Source organism: Phaethon lepturus, unplaced genomic scaffold (assembly GCF_000687285.1).
Source record: "Phaethon lepturus isolate BGI_N335 unplaced genomic scaffold, ASM68728v1 scaffold6161, whole genome shotgun sequence".
Taxonomy (NCBI): Eukaryota; Metazoa; Chordata; class Aves; order Phaethontiformes; family Phaethontidae; genus Phaethon; species Phaethon lepturus.
In genome coordinates, this window is record NW_010516857.1 from 1 (window position 1) to 20,972 (window position 20,972).

Here is a 20,972-nt window from a genome sequence, read left to right on the forward strand (position 1 = left end):
GCAACCGCATTGCGGCGCGAGCGCGGCGAGGAGGCGGCTCCGCTCCGGCGCGGGCTGGGGAACCCAACCTGCGTGGCTCAGAGGGGAGGGATGAGGTGGCCGCAGTGCCCCGACAGCACCGTCCGCTCCAGGCGGATGCCTCTGAATGAGCATCATTTTCTTCTCCTGGGGCAGCAGCAAGGGACTCGCCAGAGGTGGTGGTTGTGCCCAGACACCCAGAGCCCTCCTTGGAGGGTCAGCAATGAGTTAACACATACCTGAATAGAAGTCAGGGATCCACTTCGTCCGTCCTAGGCTTTGGGTATTTTTCCTCCCTTTCCTGATGTTCTGAAAAGACCCTCAAGCTTTTATACAAGCGTTATTTTCTCATCGCATCCAAAAATTCAGGTTGTGTCACACAACACGCTCTAGACCAAGCTGCTGGGATAGGGCTCTGCGAAGGAAGGAGCTGGGAAGGAACAGGTCGGGTCTCTGCTTAACCCTTCGTGGGGCAGAGTGAGAAAACGCAGCACGAACAACATGCTAATTCTCATTTTAACCGATATACCTGGCCTCCACCTTCTCTGCTTATTTAAAAAATCAATTCTCTGGGCTCATCAGCATCTGGCCTTTTCCCTTCCTGCCTGTGGAAGGCTGGATCTCCCCCAAAGGGCTGAGCATCATCGCCCAGCGTGCAACAGGAACTGAGCCAGCCCCAAAGCCAAGCGCTATCCGGTGCATGACAGGGCAGGAATTGGCAGTACACAAACCTACCAAACCGAAAAAATAAAAGGAGAAAGGACTTAATCTTCACCTTGATCCTCATCTGATCCTCATGCAGAGATGTAGGTTTTAAGAAGGCTTTTAGAAAACTTTACTGAAAAGGTTAGTATCTCATGAGCAGGCTCTGGACCTCACGGCTGTGCGAAAATGAAAACCAGGTCACAGTATGGAGACACACACCACGACTGAACCGAGATGTGAGGAATTATGTATAAAAATTCAGAATAACCCTTTCTGACACCACTCAAAGCAGGACGCAGCTGGAGCAGTAGCGATGCCACAGTTTGACACCTAGATGTGACGTTTTGCAGGCTGGTGTTTCAGTTACTGTGGTTAGTTTAATCGTTTACAGGGATGCTCTCTACCTCTTTTTCTTGCGAGTCAGCTTCAAACTGAAACGTGAACCGTTACATACGTTCATTTACAGCATGCCAATAGCTGAGTATTTAAAATTTCAGGATGAAGATACTACCAGATCAGCTGCACGTAAAATTTGTACTTCATTTGTAATGCACAAATACATGCCTGTAGCTATTGTCTGTGGAGCTGATTTAAACGTAGTAGCTATGCACAGCTGGGGACGTCGGAGCATGACAGCGGGAAGCGCCTGCATGTAAACTTTCCCACTAAAAACACCCCTCCCACATCTAGCAACCGCAAAAAGCCGCGCGAGGGGCAGTAATCGGCGACGAGGTATTCAGTCTTGGGAACCTAAGACTTTGTAGACTTCGTAGTATCTGGAATATCTGGCCATCCAGCCATATAGCTGCATGCGCTAGGCAGCGGAGAGAGCGGGTGTCGAGGGTGACCTTGAAAGGGGCGGTTTCTGAAACAGCACATTAACCGTGAGGCAGCAGGACACCCGTCGTGCTGGTTTCCAGGTCCTGTCCTTGGGGCAAAATGAATCTCGTAAAGCAAGATGAATGCGTGCCTGGGGAACGAAACAGGTCGGTGAACAAGAGAAGGGTTTCAGGATAAAACGGCATGTTTGTGGGGAAACGGGTGCGTCCTGCGATCCCCACTTAATACCGCCGCTGGGTCCTCTCAGGGACCGCCGCGGCGCGCCTCTCGCAGTGCTCAGATGCTCCAAGAGCGAGTGACCCGCCCTGCAAACAGCCCGTGACCGTCGGAACAGAGACCTGCCACCCGGGCACCTGCTCGCACCATTGCGCTGGTTCTGCCTCCCCGGAAGCAGTGGCCCTGTCTAGGTCTAATTTACGGTGTGGGAAACTGAGGCACGGGGAGGATGTGGCACCCCAAGCTGGCGCAGCGAGGCGGTGGCAGAGCCGAGGATGTTATCCAGACCTTCCGCTGTTCACTCCCGAGCTTTAGCCACGATATCATCTCCCCAGACTTTCTCAGAGACAATCTACGTGGCAGTGTTCATGCTCAAATGCAGATTGAAAATAGTTCTCTCTTACCTACATATATCACCCCTTCTTTAGTTTTCTCTGCAGCCTCCGTCACTCCCTGCTTGGTCTTTTCTGCAGCAGCCACCACACCTTCTTTAGCAATGGAGAAACCTTTCTTAAAGACATCCATTCTTGCTGCTTGCTAGGGTGTTACCTGGGCGATCTGAGCGAGGGACAGCAGCAAAAAGCACCGCAAGAGCGGGACTGCGATACGCAGCCTTACCCTCGGCAGATACTCGCTCTCTCTGCCAGCCTCTGCCTTCGCTCTTACTCCGCCGCCGGATGAAGGCAGTGTGGCAAACCTCTCAGCCTTTGCCGGCTCTTATTGACGAGGCGCGCTGCAGCGTAGCCAATGCCTGCGAACGGCCGATACTGAAATATTAATGATACGGATCTGCTCGGGAAGATTTAAGAAGGGAGGGGGAGAGGAGGGGGACGACATCAGTAGGTAAGGGACTGTCTGGAAAATTTCCAGACAAATGAAGCTTTAAAAAGATGCTGCAATGCTCTCACTCAAGGATGCTCTCGTGTGAAGAGGGAGAGTTTTTATCTGAAGCGCTGAGGTCCTGAAAGGGCATCTCCCCGAGGCCGCGGCAGGCGGCAAACGCGAGCTCTCCTGCGTCCCCCGAGCACCTAAAGCTGGTCGCGTTCGTAGCAAACAAACAGGCTCAGGTTTCTTGGTCTGGCAGTTACCAGAACCCGCCCTGCACAAAATGGTAACAAGAACATTATTTCTGTTAAATACGGCGAGAAAAAGGGAAGCAGCTAAAGCTGGTGCTCAAGTGAAGGGAGCTGGGACTCCCATTCGCCACCTTTGTCAAGTCTCAAGGCAGTCAGTGTAAATGATGGGTTTTGCTCGACTGCACATCCCATTACAACAGTTCATTTCTGAAAAACCAGATGCCTGTTGGGGGAAATCCTGTTTCCTATTTGTTTTTCTGGGTGGCTGTAGACAGAGCTCTGCTCTGCCGCTGCAGTGAGACGACGCTTTACACCGACGCCATCACTCACGTCGGAGGTCTGTGCTGCGGAGCACAGCGCGGCGAGGAAACCACCCACAGAAGACGATTGGGAAAACCTTACAGTTTGCATAGAGGGTCCATCCAGCCTCAAGGCCTCGCTAGGAAAAAATACCAGAACATATGATCATTAATCACAGCTGGATATCCTAACGTGCTTGAAGTTAAACTCAAGCTAAATTGTTTTCTGAAGTAAATCCTGACTGGCCCACGTCAGCTCTCGTCCCACTAGCAAACTGAAATTCAGTGCAAGCACCTGTAAAAGCAATTGCTGGTGCAACAAGGTGATTTTTTTTTTTTTTTTTTTTTTAATAGTGCCATATCTGAAACTACGGGAGCCTTGGAGCATTGGCCTCTGAGCGCAAACCCTGACCAGCTCTGGCTGGTTTTCCTTACCAGGCAAACAGAATACGAAATTCAGCGGTTTAGCTGCATTATGGGAGGGTAGCACACCATAACGCCACGAAGCGTAGTGGTCTGTAAGCCACTGTAAGTGTCAGACGAGGAATGTCTACACAGAAAAGAAAAAAGGCTGAATAAAAATGGCATGTGGCATGTCTGCACATAAATCTCCTTATTTATAAATTAAGAACAAATTTCTATTTGAATGTAGAGGAGCCAAATCTCTGACAGACTAAAACATTTATCAGTTGCTAATTAAAAAAAGTGCAAGACTCAGAGGAAGGCCATCACAACATATACATTATTATAGGAGCTCTCATTGTTCTAGACTGTTGCAGCAAGGAGTAAAAAAAAAAAAAAAAGGGTTTTTTACCATCTTTCAAAATTTCCTTTAGCTGGCTGAGTGACCACTACCCAAAGCGCACAGCTGGTGCTTGTTTCTGCTCCCAGGCTATTCTTAAATTGAAGATACCTGCGTCCCACGGTGCCACGCAACCAGCGGTTTGACCTAGCTGCTCTTGGAGTCAGTCACAAGACTCCCATTGACTCCGTCAGGCGCAGGGCAGGAGTCTCGTTTTTACCACATTTGGTAAGAAGTGACTTTACCATCTTTGGGAATTGCTACAGGGCCCGTTTACTTTTTCACTAGGCTTTGAAAGACCATTAAAACAGAGAACGGAGCTTCCCAGGGTTATGGGTTTTACTGGTATTTTCAGAATGCCTAGGCTGATAAGGCTGAGAAGTGTATTTTGATTTTGTTAAGCTATTGTTCTGCCATTGTGATTTGTACAATTGAATTCTACATATTTTGCGTTGCTATAAAAGGTAACAAATACATGAAATATCAAGCCATCCTGGGATATGAAACATGAATCATCACCAGATTGAATTAGCCAGTACTTGAGTGGGATACTCCTTTCCTGCCTTCTCCTCGCCTGATGACCTTCAGAAAGAGCTCACAAGAGGCATTTAAATGCCGCTGGATCCCTCCCAAGGCAGCAGGCAGTTTGCACGGGCATTGTTTTACCTTGGAACCCTTTTAGGAAAGCTCTGGACTCAAGACAACATCGTAGGTGATCTATATAGGGCAAGCATCAATAACAGCTCCTGAGCGACTGCCACCGCACGGCAACTGCGGGACCCTATTTCTATTCTAAGCAGAGGATTCAGTCCTGATTTGTTGCCAGTCCTGCCTCAGGCAAACCTAACAACAGGAGCTAATGTAAGCAACCTTGGCTTTAAGATTTTGCTAGGATCTCAACTCCGTGCCTGGTAAGTTTTTCCTTTGTATTAGGTAACAAACCCAGCGGCTAAAAAGAAGCTCCTCCAGCGGGCAATTTGGAAAGCCCAAATTCCTATCTCACCTGGCAGCAACCTCTTTTTCTCTGTTCTCTACCTTGGGACGCTGGGGAGAAGTCAGTTAAGCTAGACATGAAGTACCCATTTTTTTCTGTTGAGTTTAGTTCGTATCACTTTGCAAACAAATTCGTATCACACAAACATTTAGCTGATCTGCAGAATACCAAAAGACAGCCTTGTCTTGACTTGTGCAATGACAAACCATCCAACTGATGTTCATTAGAAGTCTGAATTCTGGCTGCTCAGGCTTGTCCGTCGAGTCTCTTGCTGCATAAGACTGTAGTTTCGTGAAGGTCTCCGAAAGGTGCGGTCCCTCACCTCCCACGCGCCTAAACCCCTCTCTGGGTGTTGGTGGCCAATATCTGGAAGCAGGCCTGCGCAGCGCCTGCCAGTAACTCTGGAATATGGGCAAGACAAGTCTAACTCAAGTCTACCTACTCCCAAAGCACAGATACACGGGCAAGACAAGACTGCAAAGCAGAACTCAAGATTCCCTGACCTTTTTTCCTTTGTGTCTGCAACAGAAGAAAACAGGATTTACTTAATTTTGTGTCTCTTCCCTCTTTAATTTTCCCGGTTGCAAGTTTCCCCGCACAGAAAACCTTAACCTTGTCATTTAATGATGAGCTTATGCTGGAGACTAACAGCGGACAAAGGCACCCGGCTGGATGAAAGGAGTGGGATTTGGCCAATTTTATTGAAGTATTTAAATGGTGTACGCTGTTGTTTGCAAGACAGGTAAGGAAAGGAAAGACAGACTGCTTTTGTGGCTGGTAAATATCCTTTCTTCAGGAAGTTTTTGTATGGAGAATAATATTAACATTAACAGGATCAAACCTTGCTCTGTATAAACAGAAATCCTCCCACTCCCCTCCATTTTTGAGAACTTAAAAATGCAGAAGGGAGAACTGTCTCAGGTCATTCATTTTCATGCCCTAATGAAAACAAGCAGTTCTGACATCCTCTTGGCAAACCGTTTAGGACTCGAATCCGTGCATGTACGTTTGCATAGTTAATGAGTAATTTCCTCTCCCAGGGAATGAATAGCGTGACGGCTGACGGACGAGCCATTTTTAAGGCACGCATACAGCGAGCAGAGCGCTGCCAGTACAGCAGCCTTCCGTGACGGATCTCTGCCGTCGAAAGCCGTTGATAGCTTTCGAGCAGGCTAATGAAAATATAGTCAACAAGAATTCATCTTCTTCCTCTGGCAGACAGACCACTGAAAGGAATCGCTTCCTAGCCCAGCAGCCCCACCCGATACTCCTCTCCCCGTGCTCCCCTTCCCTGGAGCTGCTGCACGCGCATGCGCGCGCATCGGCAGCGGGCAGGGAATGAGACAGCGTTTTCCGGATCTAAAAACCGATGCCTCATAAGAAGTTATCCCCAGGCTGTGCAGCTATCAACAAAACTGTCCTATTCATCTTCCCAGACATAAAATACGTTAAGTTATTCAGTCTGCTTCAGAGATTTGGAGCTGGGATATATGAATGTAAAGCAGCATACGCTTATTAAAATAATTCCATCTTTTCTTGGATTTTTAAATGTTTTCCAAGGCTTTTTTTTTTCTTTCAAATACACAGATTCTGAATTTAAGTCTATAATTAAGAGCGTTATGGAGCAGGCAGTTAATCTGGGAAGATACAAAAGAAACAAACAAAAATCTGAATCTATTAATTGAAAATTTAATTTCTTAGGGCTCTTCCTCCAGAGAGACACCGACTGGAATAGCCAGCGCGTTTGCTTTCCAAGTACGTACGAGCCATTTATCAAGCGTGTTGTTTGGCAGCGTTTACTGCGTGGTCACTCACCTCCCATCCAACTGTAGCTGCAGGGCTCTGACTCTAAACAAACAGAACGAGGCCAAAATGAGATTTTTACATCTTCTGCAGGTCATCCAGAAGACGGTGCTGGTATTTGACAACTTGATTATGGAATTGCAAAGAGGACATTGAATTCTCAGGCAAGCAACACTGGAGGAGTCAGCCTTTAATGGAAATGGTTCTAGTTACCAGACAAGACAAGAGTAGTCCTGACAGCTACCTGCAAGACCCCAGGGCATACCGGTTAATCTGGTGTAAATTGCAATATCAAATCCTTCAAGACTACTTCGAAGTCTGAAGACTAGTTTGAATAGTTTGAAGAAATAGTTCTCAGAAATACTTGGGGGGAAAATATTCTCATGAATAAGGGCATGGGAAAAAAAAAAGCCACTAACGACTGGTGACCAAGAGTGGAGGAACAAGACCTGTCACCTGTCTAACTGAGTTACCAAAATAAAGAGTGAATGGGATGGGTTTTTTGTCTACCTGTTCTGAGAACTGCTAGAAACTTCCGAGAAGTATCAGGGCAGCTCCAAACATCTCCACAGCGCTATTATCACGTCACTTACTGACAGGGTTTCACGTACTTTTTTTTTGGAGTAACGCTTATTTCCAAATAATTTCCCAAACTATGTTTTAAATTTGATTTATCTCACCCATTTCTTCCATTCCAGCAGCGGTACCCAGCTCTGTAACGTACACCAAGCCTGAACGAGGCAACTGAAAAGTAAGATAGCTATTGATGTTAGTTGGTGCACGGCTGCCTTTTCATCTAGGAGGTACCTCCTAGAAGAGACTGACCTCAGAAAGCAATGAGCAAATGGTTACAGCAAATGACCTTGTATGTCTGTTCTCCCTAGTTCCATGCTAAGGCACCATCGCTAAAAAAAAAAGGAGCCAAAATTGTGGTGTATCTTGCTGCTAAATAGGTACACTCCTCTTACCTGTCCCTCTACAGATGTTGAGGCAAGAAAACTTACAGCTCAGTCTGCCAATAAATTTGGTGTTATGAAACAACCGTGTAACACAAATATGTTATTCAGAACCCCCAAATCAGAACAGCTATTAGACAGAACCCTCAACTAGTGTTCAGTAAGGAAGGTCGCTTGAGTAATTCATACCTTCCATGTGTCCATGGCAGCATCCTATGCTGTGCCCGTCACAAGGGAAGAGACGTCAGTCCCCGGCGTGCTCAATATTTTAACATCTTTCATAACTGCTACCAAAAAGTCACGCTAAATTACTAACTCGCAAACGGCTGAGCAACCTGTGCCTCCCGACTGCTGCGCTCGCAGGCAGCACCGTCACGACGGCCCAGAGAACGGGTCCTTGCACCTGAAGGAGCAGCAGGTGCTCCCAGCCAGGAGGGCGGCAGAGAAACATCGCCCCACCCCTTGGGAGGTATCACATCCACCAAGAACAAAGATTTAATGGATGAGTTAAGATTAAGTGGCAAGGTATATATTGAAAGACAAGCCCAAAGTGTTTGGAAGTAGGTCACAAGTGGGACAACTTCAGTATCTGTAGCACAAAATCACTTTTCTGCAAGCCACGATCACGCAGCAGTTCGGGTTATAAGCCTGTCGTTTGTTTTGTCTCGTGTTTGTTTCAGTTCCTTCCCAACAATGGGTCTTATTAAGTAAACAAACACGATGCTTATGTCACATCCAGTTACTTGTAAGAAAAGCACATTCGCATGTGAAACATGGCACATAGAATATTCGCAGATTAACAGGTATTATAGCAGGATGCACACAATTCTGAAATAAAAGCAGCAGGAAGGAGAGGGAAGTTGCTTATTTCTTTCAGTCTTCAGTCCAGCACTTGTGATTTCATCTCCCTGGAGAAGTGACTACAACAGCAAGAGCAGGTTTTGCCCTTAAAATTATCACAATCTCTCTCTACCTTGCCCCACGTGCCACTGTCACTGCCCTAGGGCTTAACTGCTCTTACACAGCGGTGTCCGTCACCCATCAGTAAGGGCATTTCTGCATTTTTCTAGCTTCTTCCATTAAGCATAAAAGAGGGGCGATCAGAAGGAGAGGGGTGCAGATCCAACCAGTGATAGAGATGCAAATTCACAGCCTTTAATAACGAGGCCTTCCAAAATCCTAGAGAGATTTTATCCTCCCTTTTTCAGCTGGCATTGGAATGACTCCAGAAAAGCTTTACATTTAATGCTCTGCACAACGTACTGAACTTTGGGCTGCGTATCTCATCATTCAAACCGAGACGTGATCGAGCAGTCCTGCACCAGCATTCCCACCTCTTCTGTCAGCAGAGCATCGTTCTCCCTCATTTTATTCTTCAAAAGAGCGTATCACCTTGCAAGGCAGTGAGAAAAGAAATACAGTTTATAATAGCAATAAAACTAAAAGCAGCACCATCAAGTGAAGCAAGACCAGTAATAAAACCACATCCAACCTCTTTTTTTTTTTTTTTTAAGTTATTAGGGTGAGGTAACAGAGGTAGCTCTTTACAGCAGCTCTTGCTAAGTGTTTTTTTGTAATGCTAATTAAAAATGCACAAAAAAATCAGGCATGAGATCCAGAGATGACAACCCAAACAGAAATTCTTAAAAATGCTCGATAATCCTGACCCCTCTGTAGGTCTACTTCATGAAAATCTTCCACTTTGACGCGAACAGAATACGATTCAGAGTTACTTTGCAAAGACCACACAAAAATGGATGTTTGTAAGCTCTTTTTTGCTGTGCATTTATTCTGAATACCTTAATAACCATAATTTGTTGTACATACCATGCGTATGCTGTTGCTAAAGCCAGGGTATTTCAGCCTTAAAAAAAAAAAAAAAAAAAATAGTGCAGACACTGGAGCAAGCAGGTCTGTGACATTTTCTGGCACTGTAATGAGAGTCTGTTACACCACTCAATATTTTCTTTCCTTTCTTTTCTCTTCCTTTCCTTTAAGCTAACATCCTTTTCCTGTGCCTGAGGGAGAAGGCAGTTGATAAAAGCCAAGTTCCTGTTCACAGATAAGTTTAGAAGGCAGCCAAGCTCAGAAGTTCCTTGAATAAGCTATATTCCTACCACCTTTTTTTTCCCCTCTGTCAGAGACGTTTGAGCCCCACACAGGAACCAGACTCACATTGTTCAATAGCCACGGACGTTTCCACAGTAGCTGGGAGGGTCGAAAGCTTTTTCCGCTCTTTGTTACAAGTCTTTTTTTTTTTTTTTTTTTTCCCTCCTTCCTTCTTCCAACCTTCCAGTTAAAGAATATTGCCGGGCCATTCCTGAATTAATCCAGGCTGAGCTTCAGAGAAGCGAACAAGAGACAGGTGTAACTGGGTGGGGAAAAACCCCACGATGCTAGTGAAGCTTTTGCTCATCTGTAATACAATAGGATTGGCAAGGCTGGTCAAACACTCGGACCATCATGGGTATCATGATGGTTCGGTGCTCAGCTCAAAGCCAGCAACTTATGAGACCTCTGCATACCCCCAGAGGAATCCTCTGTCACACGAGGGAGAAGGTTACTGGGAGGCAGAAGGGCTCAGGGAGGATACTCAAGATTACCCTTCAAGTGTGATCTCCTCACCTCAGGAAGAGAGAGAGGATTTTGAAGCTGCGAGTCCACAGTCCCGAAATGGGTAAGTACCCCAACGCGTCTGTCTTACTCATAACGATAGCGCAATCCTGTCTGATACCTTCCCATCCTGTTGATAAAGGACCATTTTCAATAGAAGCTTCTCATTAAAATATATTAGATTTTAGGGATCAATCCTACAAACAGTAGGCGTTTAAATGTTTTACCTACAGAAGCAGAAGGCTGAAGTGCTTGCGGAGGACGAAAACGACAACAGGACTGGTTCTTTGCCTAGTCCGAGGCGGCACGATGGGGTTAGGGGTCTGGACGCAGCTGGCAGTGAAACCTTCCAGTTGTGCTGTAGCACCATAAAACAAAACCTGGCAAAGCCAAACTACAGGAAATTAATTTACTGAGTTTTTCTCATCACAAACCAATGCTGATTATTTTTGCTGATCATGGCAACATTTGCCCATCAGTGGAATGTGCCTGGCTGCAGACTTGGGCCTTGGAAATGGAGAGGGAAAGCATAGCAGGATGTTAGCAAAATAAAAATAGCGAGGAGTAAATATAACAAAGTAAAGAATAATAAATAAGCATGAAAATGACTACAAATTCAACCCTCCAAAAAGGTTTTGGTGACAGTGAAATGCTTTCTTATGGTAATCTGTAGCAGAAGAGTAGCCATCCTGAGTGGAAAAGGCATACGTTTCACTAGAAAGCTTTCCAAGCACTATGATTTTTGTAAGTTTTACGGGCACATAAGTAGGTCTCTAAATGTTTAGAATAGATGAAAACCAAGCAGGACAGTGAATGAATCAATCTTTTATAGCTCTGATGGATGGGTACTGCAGAGCCCTGTTTGGGAGAGCTGAAACCGCAGCACAGCGAGTGCTGTTCACAGCTCAGTGCTTTAGGATGCCCTGGTATTTTTCCCCTTTAAATGCTCTTGAGGAAAGGAAAAAAGGGAGATGGAAAAAGACTATAAAATCTTGCTCATGTCACGCTTTCCTTTCATGCAAACTAAAGCATGCTATCTTGTTTCTAATCTCATCTACATGTAAAATTAAGGACTCCCTTCTGCATGTAGCATAGTAAGTGTATTAAAACCCTGTTGTCCTTCATACTACGTCTTCCCACAGATCTGTACCTCCCACCATTAACCTTAAGTCATTTTCTAAAGCCTGTAAGCGTTGATTTCCAGTTTCCTGGTGGGTAGTGTTCGATAATGACGGGCACTGTTAATTCCCCAACTCCTGGTTAATGCATTTCAGACGCTGTCAAGAGGAAGGAAAACAAAGCCTAAGTGGTGCTCTGGACTTCCACATTATACTGCACAGCGGTAACCATTTGATTGCTGGTTGAAATGCCAAAAGCAGCCCGAAAATTATAAGTACTATGAAAATTCAACGGCGTAAAAAGGTGCACGTGTATGTCAGCACGACGCCGCAATATACTGCCCTAATAGGGGTTTCTTCCTTTGCTCTGTAACTTTGTTCAGCACCAGCTTGTGTAATTCAGTTCAGCACCAGCTATTACTCATCCCAATTTCCTCCCAAGAAGAGAAATACTTCCTCCTTTTATGGAGATAGTTGCCCAAGGAGTCAAACCACAACATTCTTCCCAGTTATAAAGCTATGTTGATGACTACAGGCAATCAAAATAAAGCCACTGCCAGTAGCTTGAAGGGATTTGTTCTTTTGCTAGAGCTATCGCATTTACGGTGCACACAAAAGTGTCCAAAAGTGAGGGGAGAGAGTGTGAATAAGAAGGGACAGCACGGCTCCCCTTGTAACTGCAGTCCACGTTCTAAAAGCCGTTGCAAATGGTTGAGGCAATGTACCTCCAGAGCCTGAAGTCCTCAGGAGCATGGCAGGTGCTTACGGCTGGAGTAGCCTGTTATGCAGAGACAAGAAGTTGTCACGAGTCTGGTATTTCCTCCCTACATGTGACACATGTCCTGGAAAAAACATCGAGGAACTGGGCTTGTAGCTCTACAGGGGAGAGCAAGAAGAGCATCAGGAGTTAATCAGGAATTAAAACATACAGAGAGATGAAGACATGCCATAAAAAAGCCTGGGGTGGTGAGAATAATTTTCCACCAAAACTATGTCCCACTTCTAGTCTGCTTTTGAAATAAGAAAACGCTTTATTTTTAGAACTGGGAAACGAACAAACAAACAAACAAACGAGATCTATGGTAACTTTGTCTCTGAGAAAGTTTTGACTCTTGTAATTTTCTAACAAACTTCTTGCTATTTTCCCTGTGTATTAGAACTAGTGGTTGTTACAAACTATTCTCAGATTATTTTAAAATTTAGATTATTATTTTTCTTTATTGCACCTATTTGAATAATTGAGACCATCACGACTATTAACTAGTCAGACAGAATCCTCTGGTTTCTGTTTCAGCATGTAAGGTAAAATAACTCATCAGATCCCAGTCAAATGCTTGGACATGTTACTTCACTAATGAATTCCTCTCAGAATAACACGATTATTCTAGTAAGAGTTTTAAAACAAGAAAATCAGTAAGAACTCACTGACTTTTAGGTGACTTTTTAAAAAGAGAGAAATGTGTGGATAATAATCCTTTTTGTTTTAACTATTCTTTAGAGGAAGAACTGGGCAATGGTTTAGTATCTCAGCTGTTGCTTGTACCCGAGTGCACCAGAGAAGCTCTGCATCTTCAAAGTGGACAGGTGTCTGTACTTGTTATTTACAAAATAAAAAAAAAATATAAAAAAGGACCAACTTTCTAAAGGAAATAATCTTTTTTCTTCCCACCCCCATAGCAGCTGTGAGCTAATTGGTTTGACTTTAGATATTTTATTCTATGGCTGAGGTAAATGGATCCATGTGTACCCAAACTTTCTGCAGAATTAAAAAGGGAAATGAAAGCACAAGTACATAAAGAGATCTGTCCTGTGAAATTGCTAGACTGTATTAGCATTTGTTTTAGCAACGGAAGATGAAGAGCACGAACAGTAAAAACAGGTTCTGGTTTTCATAAATACTCAATGCATAACACCCAAAAAAGGTAATAAATACATTTGCACTCTTTATTTCCCATATAAGACAGATGCCCTAATGCAGTACCTCATGGGAACGCTCTGTTGTTACCGGTGGCTTTCCTCTTCCTTTTCCAACCGGTGTGTGGATACAGGCAGCTAAAGTAAGGCTTGACAAGGTGCCCGAGATATGACCAGTTATGTGGAAGTTCTAGAAGTGATCCAGCAAATATCAAATAAGAGCTTCCATTAGCTTTGCATTAGCTTATTGCCTACTCTAATACTTACCACTAGGTGTAACCAGTTCAGCTGCTGTTTGATCAGGTCATATTGAAATGGATAATAAATATGTCAAGGAGATAATACATCACTGTTGTTATCCTGACAATTGCTATGCGGATGACGTACCTGATAGTTTGTGAAAACTCATCCTAACCTGACAAGCCACCTTGGAGATTTTTCTTTAGAGCAGCTTCCATCAAATACTTGGTAACGAGACATACTTGAGCAAGGCAGGGCTGAGCTGGCCTCAGGGGAGCTGAAGGAGAGGGCCATGTAAGCATATAGCTGTGTGCCCTTGCCTAGGCTGTACAGTTCAGACCGGGGCAGACAGAACTGGATGCACGTGTCCTCCTCCATGCGGCTGTATGGGGGCCAGGAACGTGGTGACCCAGCCTTTGAAAGGAAAGGCTGCCTGGCTCCGGGAAGAACATGCCATCTCTGTACCCTTGCCATGGATTTACCTCTATTGATTCGAGATCTATGGAATGTTATTACTGTTATTACACTCAGAAGGGCTTGTTTTCTCTCCCTAACAAACAGACTATTTCTCAAATCAAGCAATGCACTAAAGCATCCTTAGTAGAGCACTGTAGACCAAGGCTCCTATCTTTTCTCGGCATTGATCAGAGCCGCAGCCGGCTGGCTTTAATCTGATCCATGTGCCCACACCACCAAGAACAGTCAGGCTGACAACTCAGATTTCATGCACTTAGTGTTCATATTTAATTTAAAAAATTTAAAAAAAAGATAAATGGAGCATCTAAAAGGTGCAATTCTACCACATGCTACCTCTGACAGCAAAGCCCAAAGCTGCCTGGACACTCAGTTGGCCTGGCCTGTCTGTCAAGTAACACAGTAAACCAGAACACTTAAGCATTCCGGGTTAAAAATAAACTTAGGAAAAAGCAGAGGTTATTTTTAACTTTCTCCCTCAGTAAGCACGCTGTCAGCGTTGGTCCCCAAACGGATGGCTCACACGGTAAGGGAGAAATGGACCGTGGTGATAAGATGGGAAGGAGCACGGCAACTAAAGCTGGTTTCCCCAGCTATGACAAAGTCCCACAGACCTCCTCCTCCATCTTTCCAAAAGTGTAATCACTGCCAAGTAGTCCCTGTTTTGGATTTGCCCTCTGGGTGGGCAGGTGCTTTAGTTCTCTCTCTTTCTCTTCAATCTGGAAACACATGCTCAGTCTTGCATTTATTGGGATTTTTCCTACCATTACAATGTGTTTGCAAAAAACGAAAACAAACCACCAATAAAAACCAACCCCCACCACCTGAACTATAAATAGCAAAGGCAGAAATCTTCAGCATAAGTAAATCCTTAATTGCATTAACATATTTTGAGGTTTGGACACACGATTCTGTGAAGTCACCCTTCCTTACAGGAAGGCTTCCTGATGGCAACCAGGTGCGTTGTTATCTCACTGAAACACACACCTCTTCCTTTAATTCGGCATGGAGACAGCCACAAAGAAGTACGTCTCTCTTTTTGATTACACAGGGTATCAAAACACAGAACAACTATCCTCTGAAGTAGAGAAAACCCAAATCAGTCTTATTCTAGGGAAAGTCAGAACAATGCTCAATCTTAATAGCTTATTTTCTTTGTCTGCTTTTACAGGAAAATATCCATTGATTTCATTAAGACCCGTTTCACACTGACTCATCCATTTCTTCAAAATTAGACAGGGACTTTCTTAGGAACCTTATGGATACTGAATTTCTCAACAAAGGGGCATAGAACATATGCTTAAAATAAAACACGTTTGGATGAAATGCAGCCAAATGTGATCTTCAGCCCCTGACATCCTGCAAACTAGTGGAATGGCCATTGAGTGCTCAACAATAGCTTTTGCAGTGCCAAGTTCATTAACAGAAGCAATGGTTTCCTATCAAAGTTAGGCACTTGGCTGCTTTCAGGACTTTAGGAAATTCTCCAATTAAGCTTTTGCCTCAGACAGTGGCTACTGACCAAAACCACCACTCGATACTTGGCTCTCCTGTTGAGCTGCACAGCTGCAGGTGGAAGGGCTCCCCATTAGTGTATTTGATGCAAATGACACAGCTTCATTGCATGCGCTACAGGAATTATTGAACTCTCTGCGCCCAAAGGGTTGTTTTATTTCCTTTGTTACACAGCTCATTAGTGCAAGCTGTAGCAATTAATTCTTTCAGCAGATAGCAAAGGATCTCTTATTTCAGCATAGCCACAGAAGCACCATCAGCACTATTACCACGTGGATCCGAAGCCCTCCTACTCCTGAGGGTCAATACCCCTTGAACGAGTGATCGGTGGCCAACCCTGAACAAAATCACACTCATGCCCAAAACACAACTAGGGGTGAACTTAAGTCTGCAGAAATCAAAAGATGAAATCCAAGCGTAAGTTGACCCCTGAGCTGGCTGGAGAGCTTGTATCATGGGGAGGATAATATAACTGAGGTAATGGCTGTGATGCTTTGTGAAGAGGAAAAACCTCTTGCATTTATTTCTCTGAAGTAGCTTGTTCAACAGTTGGACTTGGCTCAAAACCAGCTCCCAGCCCAGCCTGCTTTCTCTTGAGCTCCTGCTCCTAGTGAGGCTCTAGGTTCAGGACTGGATTTGCTCAGAAAGTCTTCACTGCACTAAGTCTTTAGGACATTCTGCAGGACAAGTCCCAGCTGATAACAGACTAACTGGCACTACTGTGGAATAAAAGTGGCATTCAACCAGCATTGCTCAGGGCTCTGGAGGACTTCCAGCACTGTATGGAAATCCACACATTTGAAACTACCACTGCCACTCTTTTCAGCCCAGCTCGTAAGGTAAACCAGTCAGTCTACTTAAAGCCCAGTGAAAACCAGGGTGGTTCGGGGGATGAGTCGCAGGAAGATCCCAGACCCTGCCTGAGAAATATGGTAATTTCTACTATCTGATGGTAATACAGGGCTGCTGGCTGCTCGGGAAGAGCTGGAGAATTCGCTGATAGACCACCAGCGATTACTCGCTGTCTGCTAATTAAAACCCCAGTGGCACACCGGGATCCCTCGGAGAGGCAGCACCTTTTTCAACACCTGAATACCTTCTCCATTCTATAACAAATAAAAAGATACGTCTGTCTTAAAACTGATGGGCATAGTCCTAGTTTAGATTCATTTAAATGTGATATTTTACCTCTATTTTATTAAGGCTGCTTTTTCTTATCAGTGAGAACTTAGCACTGCGGGAAAAACAGAACATAGATTATTCCACAGCTAATGCCTCACTTTTTTTTCCCCCCACTTCAACTGGTATGAATCAGGAGGCATTCTGCACAAGTTAGTGGAAAATCACTTGATTAAATTAGAACAACACAGTCCTCTATTGTCATCTTGTAGCATATTTAAGCAGCAATAATTGCTTATCTGGTGCCTTTTGCACTGTATAGAAAAGGAAAGTGTCACAGACCTGAAAAGTTCTGCACTCTCAGTGGTAGACACAGAAATGGCTGGACAGGAGTTTTCCAAGTAATTATAGAAGCTGGCTTCCTTGAGAATTGAAACTTGAGGAAACTGATGTGAAGGACAACTCAATTGTACAGCCAAAGGAATAATAAAACTTATGGAAAAACAACGTCCTGAAGTCCTGAAGCTTTTGTTCAGCCAAAAATTCCACTGACCACTGGAAGTATCTAAAATTATGCATTGCAGTGCCAATCATGAGAACATGTAACTACGAAAAATAAAGTATGGAAGTACCTAGCTGAGCTGGGGGGAATTACGCTCATTATCATGCTGCGATTGTCAGTGTAGCGCTGTATAAAAAAAGCGACTACCCAGTATTCATTTGAGCAGAGTGATAGTTACTGCACACCAGCCATCTTGCTTTATCTCCTGGTTCTGTGGGTTTTATTTTGTTTGCTATCATATAAAGTAGCCCAGCCAAATCCTAGAATCAGAGATAGCACTGCCTACATTTTGCTGTGTTTCAGTAAAAGCAGTAGTAGTATCCAAAATAAGAAAAAAATATTGTAAGATCAGTTTTTAGTTTAAAGACCTTAAAGGTTCAAATAAGAGGAGCTTGAGCTAACACAAATTTGCTGAATCTGATTTAAATACAGATTGCCTTGTCATCAGATGTATTTAACCTCAGACAAAAGAATACAGTTGACTCAAGTAAGGCAGAAATGGATAGATGCATGTGAAGACTCTATTCAATAAGGAGATTAGAAGAAAGCCTAGGAAAAGACCTACCTAGTCTTAGTAGATAAAGTTATTCAAATACTTTTTTCCTGGCTAAAGAAAATGGATTAAATTTGCTTGGAATGTAAAACAGGAAAAGCAACTGAACAAATTAAACATTTGTAGCCCTGGATTTGCTAGGGTGCCCTTAAGTGTTGCTCTAACTTGCAGTATTGGGATAAACGTTACCATTCACCACGTCAGAGAGAAAGCTCTTCTGCTCCCCTCATCGGCAACTTGTTTCTTCTCCTCTCTCCTTGGTAGCAGAGGCTTGAATCAAAAGGAAACTGTATTAAAGAGAATAAAAGCAGAGGGTGTTAGGCTGGTTACATATTCAGTGAATGAAGCGACATAATTACAAAGAGGGAAAAAAATGCAGGAGCAGAACACAAAGCTGCTGTGTTCCAGAAACCAGCTGCATAAATAAAGTGCTATTTGTGAAAGAGCAGCTCTTTGAAACTTCAGAGCCCACTGGTGCCAGCAGAAGTCCCGCTCGCCTCACTGAACTTCAGATCTAGCCTTTGCAAGTCTTTAAATTGTTCCACTTCACATTAAAGAATGACATATTTTCCCTCAAGGTTAATACAGTCAAGGAGTATTTTTAGTAACAGATATCAAAGTTTCCTTAAAGGAAGCATTTGACAAGATATGCAAAAAATCCTGCAATAAAAGATTCACCTTTGGGCACATGCGCCTATATTGCAGCTCATTACAGATGGGAAAAACAGGCCTTATTTACTTATTTGAGGCAAGTTTTGGTAAGTTTCATGGAACTCAAAACAACTAAAAGTTTTTGTTATTAAAACCAAAACATGCTTATTGTGTAGCACTTCAGCTCCATGAATAAGCTTTTAAGATCAAGCGAGGGACAACTAGTAAGCAGATAGTATAGAAAAATGGACATAAAGAAATGTGACCACCAATTAAGGAAGTTTTATGGAGAGCCTATCAAATTCCCCTTTTTTTATGCTATTCGTTCTGCATAATGCTAATAATTGTCCAAAGTAACCATCGGGTTGGGATCAATCATTGATTCAATTTCTGATACAACATAAGCCCTTTCTACATGTGGGAAGCCCACCAGGTATCTCCAACACATTAACAGGTTTTGAAAGGGAATCCTCGTATTTTCTATTACATTTGTGTGCACTTTTACATGTGCAGGATAGCACACGTACTCACAGTCATACGATGCTACATTCTTGCTCACACACGTGTTGATGCATGTAAACATTTGGTTTAGATTTGGCTTACGTGACTCAAAGGGCTTGTTTGGGAGCTGTGTATGGTGGGAAAAACAAATCAGCCCAGATGATAATTCATGGGGAGTGGATTCTTTTTGTCAGGAAACAACAAAACACTAAAGCCAAAGAATCCTGTTTTAAAAGGAGGTTTCCACACGGAATGCGGGCTCCTGCCTGGATCTGGCAGGCATGCCGCGGGCAGACCCAAGATGCTGCACCTAGCAACAATGCCAGCGAGCTCCAGCCGCGGCGCCCGTCACTGTATTTCCCCAGGAGAAAAGCAGAGGATTCGAGGGGGAAAAGCCACTCCTAGCATGGCTGGCTGGGCACATGAGAGAGGACAGCTTAAATGCAAGCACAAACTGGGTCTCTGCTTCTGAGTGACTCATCCCTCACCGACCACTGCAAAGCAATGCAGCCTTACAAAGCCTGGCAGACACAGGCACACCTCGAGGCAGATGTCAGCCAGAGCATGCGTGGTGGTCTACTGGCTTTAATTGAACTGCCCCGTGATATGAGCAGAGCCTTTGACTCTCAAAGAGTAATGATTTAATAAAAACTTGAGGATTTGTCCTCTGGGTCAGTCCCATAGGAAACAAGACTCCCACCGATAAGAGGCACAAAAATTCCCTCAGTCACTTGCAAAGGCCTTAAAACTACAGCTCACCAAAACAGCTCTTTCGGCTTGAAATCCCAGCCAAGGCTGCAGCAGCCTGCTTGCCTGTTCAGCTTTCCCAGCGCCACAGGCTTTGCCAGATTCCTGCACCCGCTTCTAAGAGACGAAGGGTTTTGCTTGCATGCGTGTTCGCTGGAATCAGTCACATTTTCCGTAAGAAACGGGGGAGCAGAAAAGGCTCTGTACGTCCCAGCAAGCCCAGGCTGTCTGCCCTTTCCTCCTGATGTCTCCAGCTTCCTCGCGGCTTCCTCCCCTTCTCCCGGCCGCAGCTTCCGCTTTTGTGCGGGACTCCGTTCCCCATTGTTTCTGCGCCTCGCTCCGAGAGGCAAACTTTTTCCATATATGCTGATTATCAGAGATTTGGTTCCTGTGTTCCCATTTAAAAATATACTGCCTAAAGTTCAGCTGTTCTTCATCAGACACAGCGCTCCCCCACACAATGCTCTGCTCCATTGTAACACAAGCTCCGCCAAACTCATGGAGTACAAGAACCTCCTGATTTCTCCAAACACCCCAGCTGACATGATCGATACTGTATAAGGCCTAACATTACTTTTATTCTGAGAAACTAGTTTTGATTTCTTACAGGAAAGGAATTTAATACGGCATACGATTCCTAGTTGTTCTCCAGGATTCATCTAAGCAGGTATGCTGCGTATATTGACGCCAGCGAGCTCTAAGGCTAATAGTAATGGCTGTGAAGAGAATGGATACTGGATGCTGTTCTACTTGAGGTAGAACAGCAGACCCTTAGAGAAGCCAGACAAGAGCAAAAACCCCAAACCATGTGAAAACAGCACCTGCTCACTCATCAGATACACTCTTGGGCATTCAAACCTTCCAGCGCCAAACTTTCGAGTACTGAACTGCCAGCGGCAGTATCAGGAAGAACATTGTTAAAAAAACAAAACAAAACAAAACATACTGACCAGTTCTTGCCATCACTAATACACCGGTCCCATGGACACCTAACACAACAAAGTAGCTCAGTTTTTGAGATGCAGGTGGTCTTTATCAGGACAGGCAATTTCATGCAATTAGAGAGCTGCTTCCTCTGCAGGTGCTTTACTGTGAGGGCGTGATGAAGGCCTCAAGCCCCTTGTGCAACTGATTTCATGCCAATGGAAAACAAGACTGTGATTTAAACTACGGAGCTTACTGTTTTGGTTCAGAATAGTTAACAGCCCCAACCCAGCGAGCATCAAGGGATGTTTGGGGGAATCACAGGTCCTGCT

At 44.4% G+C, this 20,972-nt stretch overlaps 2 protein-coding genes across 2 annotated transcripts in view; one reads left to right on the forward strand and one right to left on the reverse strand.

Moving 5' to 3' along the window:
• Positions 1–2,183: 2,183 nt before the first annotated feature.
• Positions 2,184–2,304, reverse strand: SNCG (synuclein, gamma (breast cancer-specific protein 1); the record flags this gene model as incomplete). Its single annotated transcript, XM_010296189.1, has 1 exon — positions 2,184–2,304. A coding segment is annotated over exon 1 (121 nt), but the record flags the coding sequence as incomplete, so codon positions are not given.
• Positions 2,305–10,102: 7,798 nt separating this feature from the next.
• MMRN2 (multimerin 2) overlaps positions 10,103–20,972 on the forward strand; it is a 21,239-nt gene continuing 10,369 nt past the window's right edge. Inside the window, exon 1 of the mRNA XM_010296187.1 lies at positions 10,103–10,386. Within this exon, the coding sequence (XP_010294489.1) occupies positions 10,103–10,386 (284 nt within the window). The remainder of the gene's footprint in view (positions 10,387–20,972) is intronic.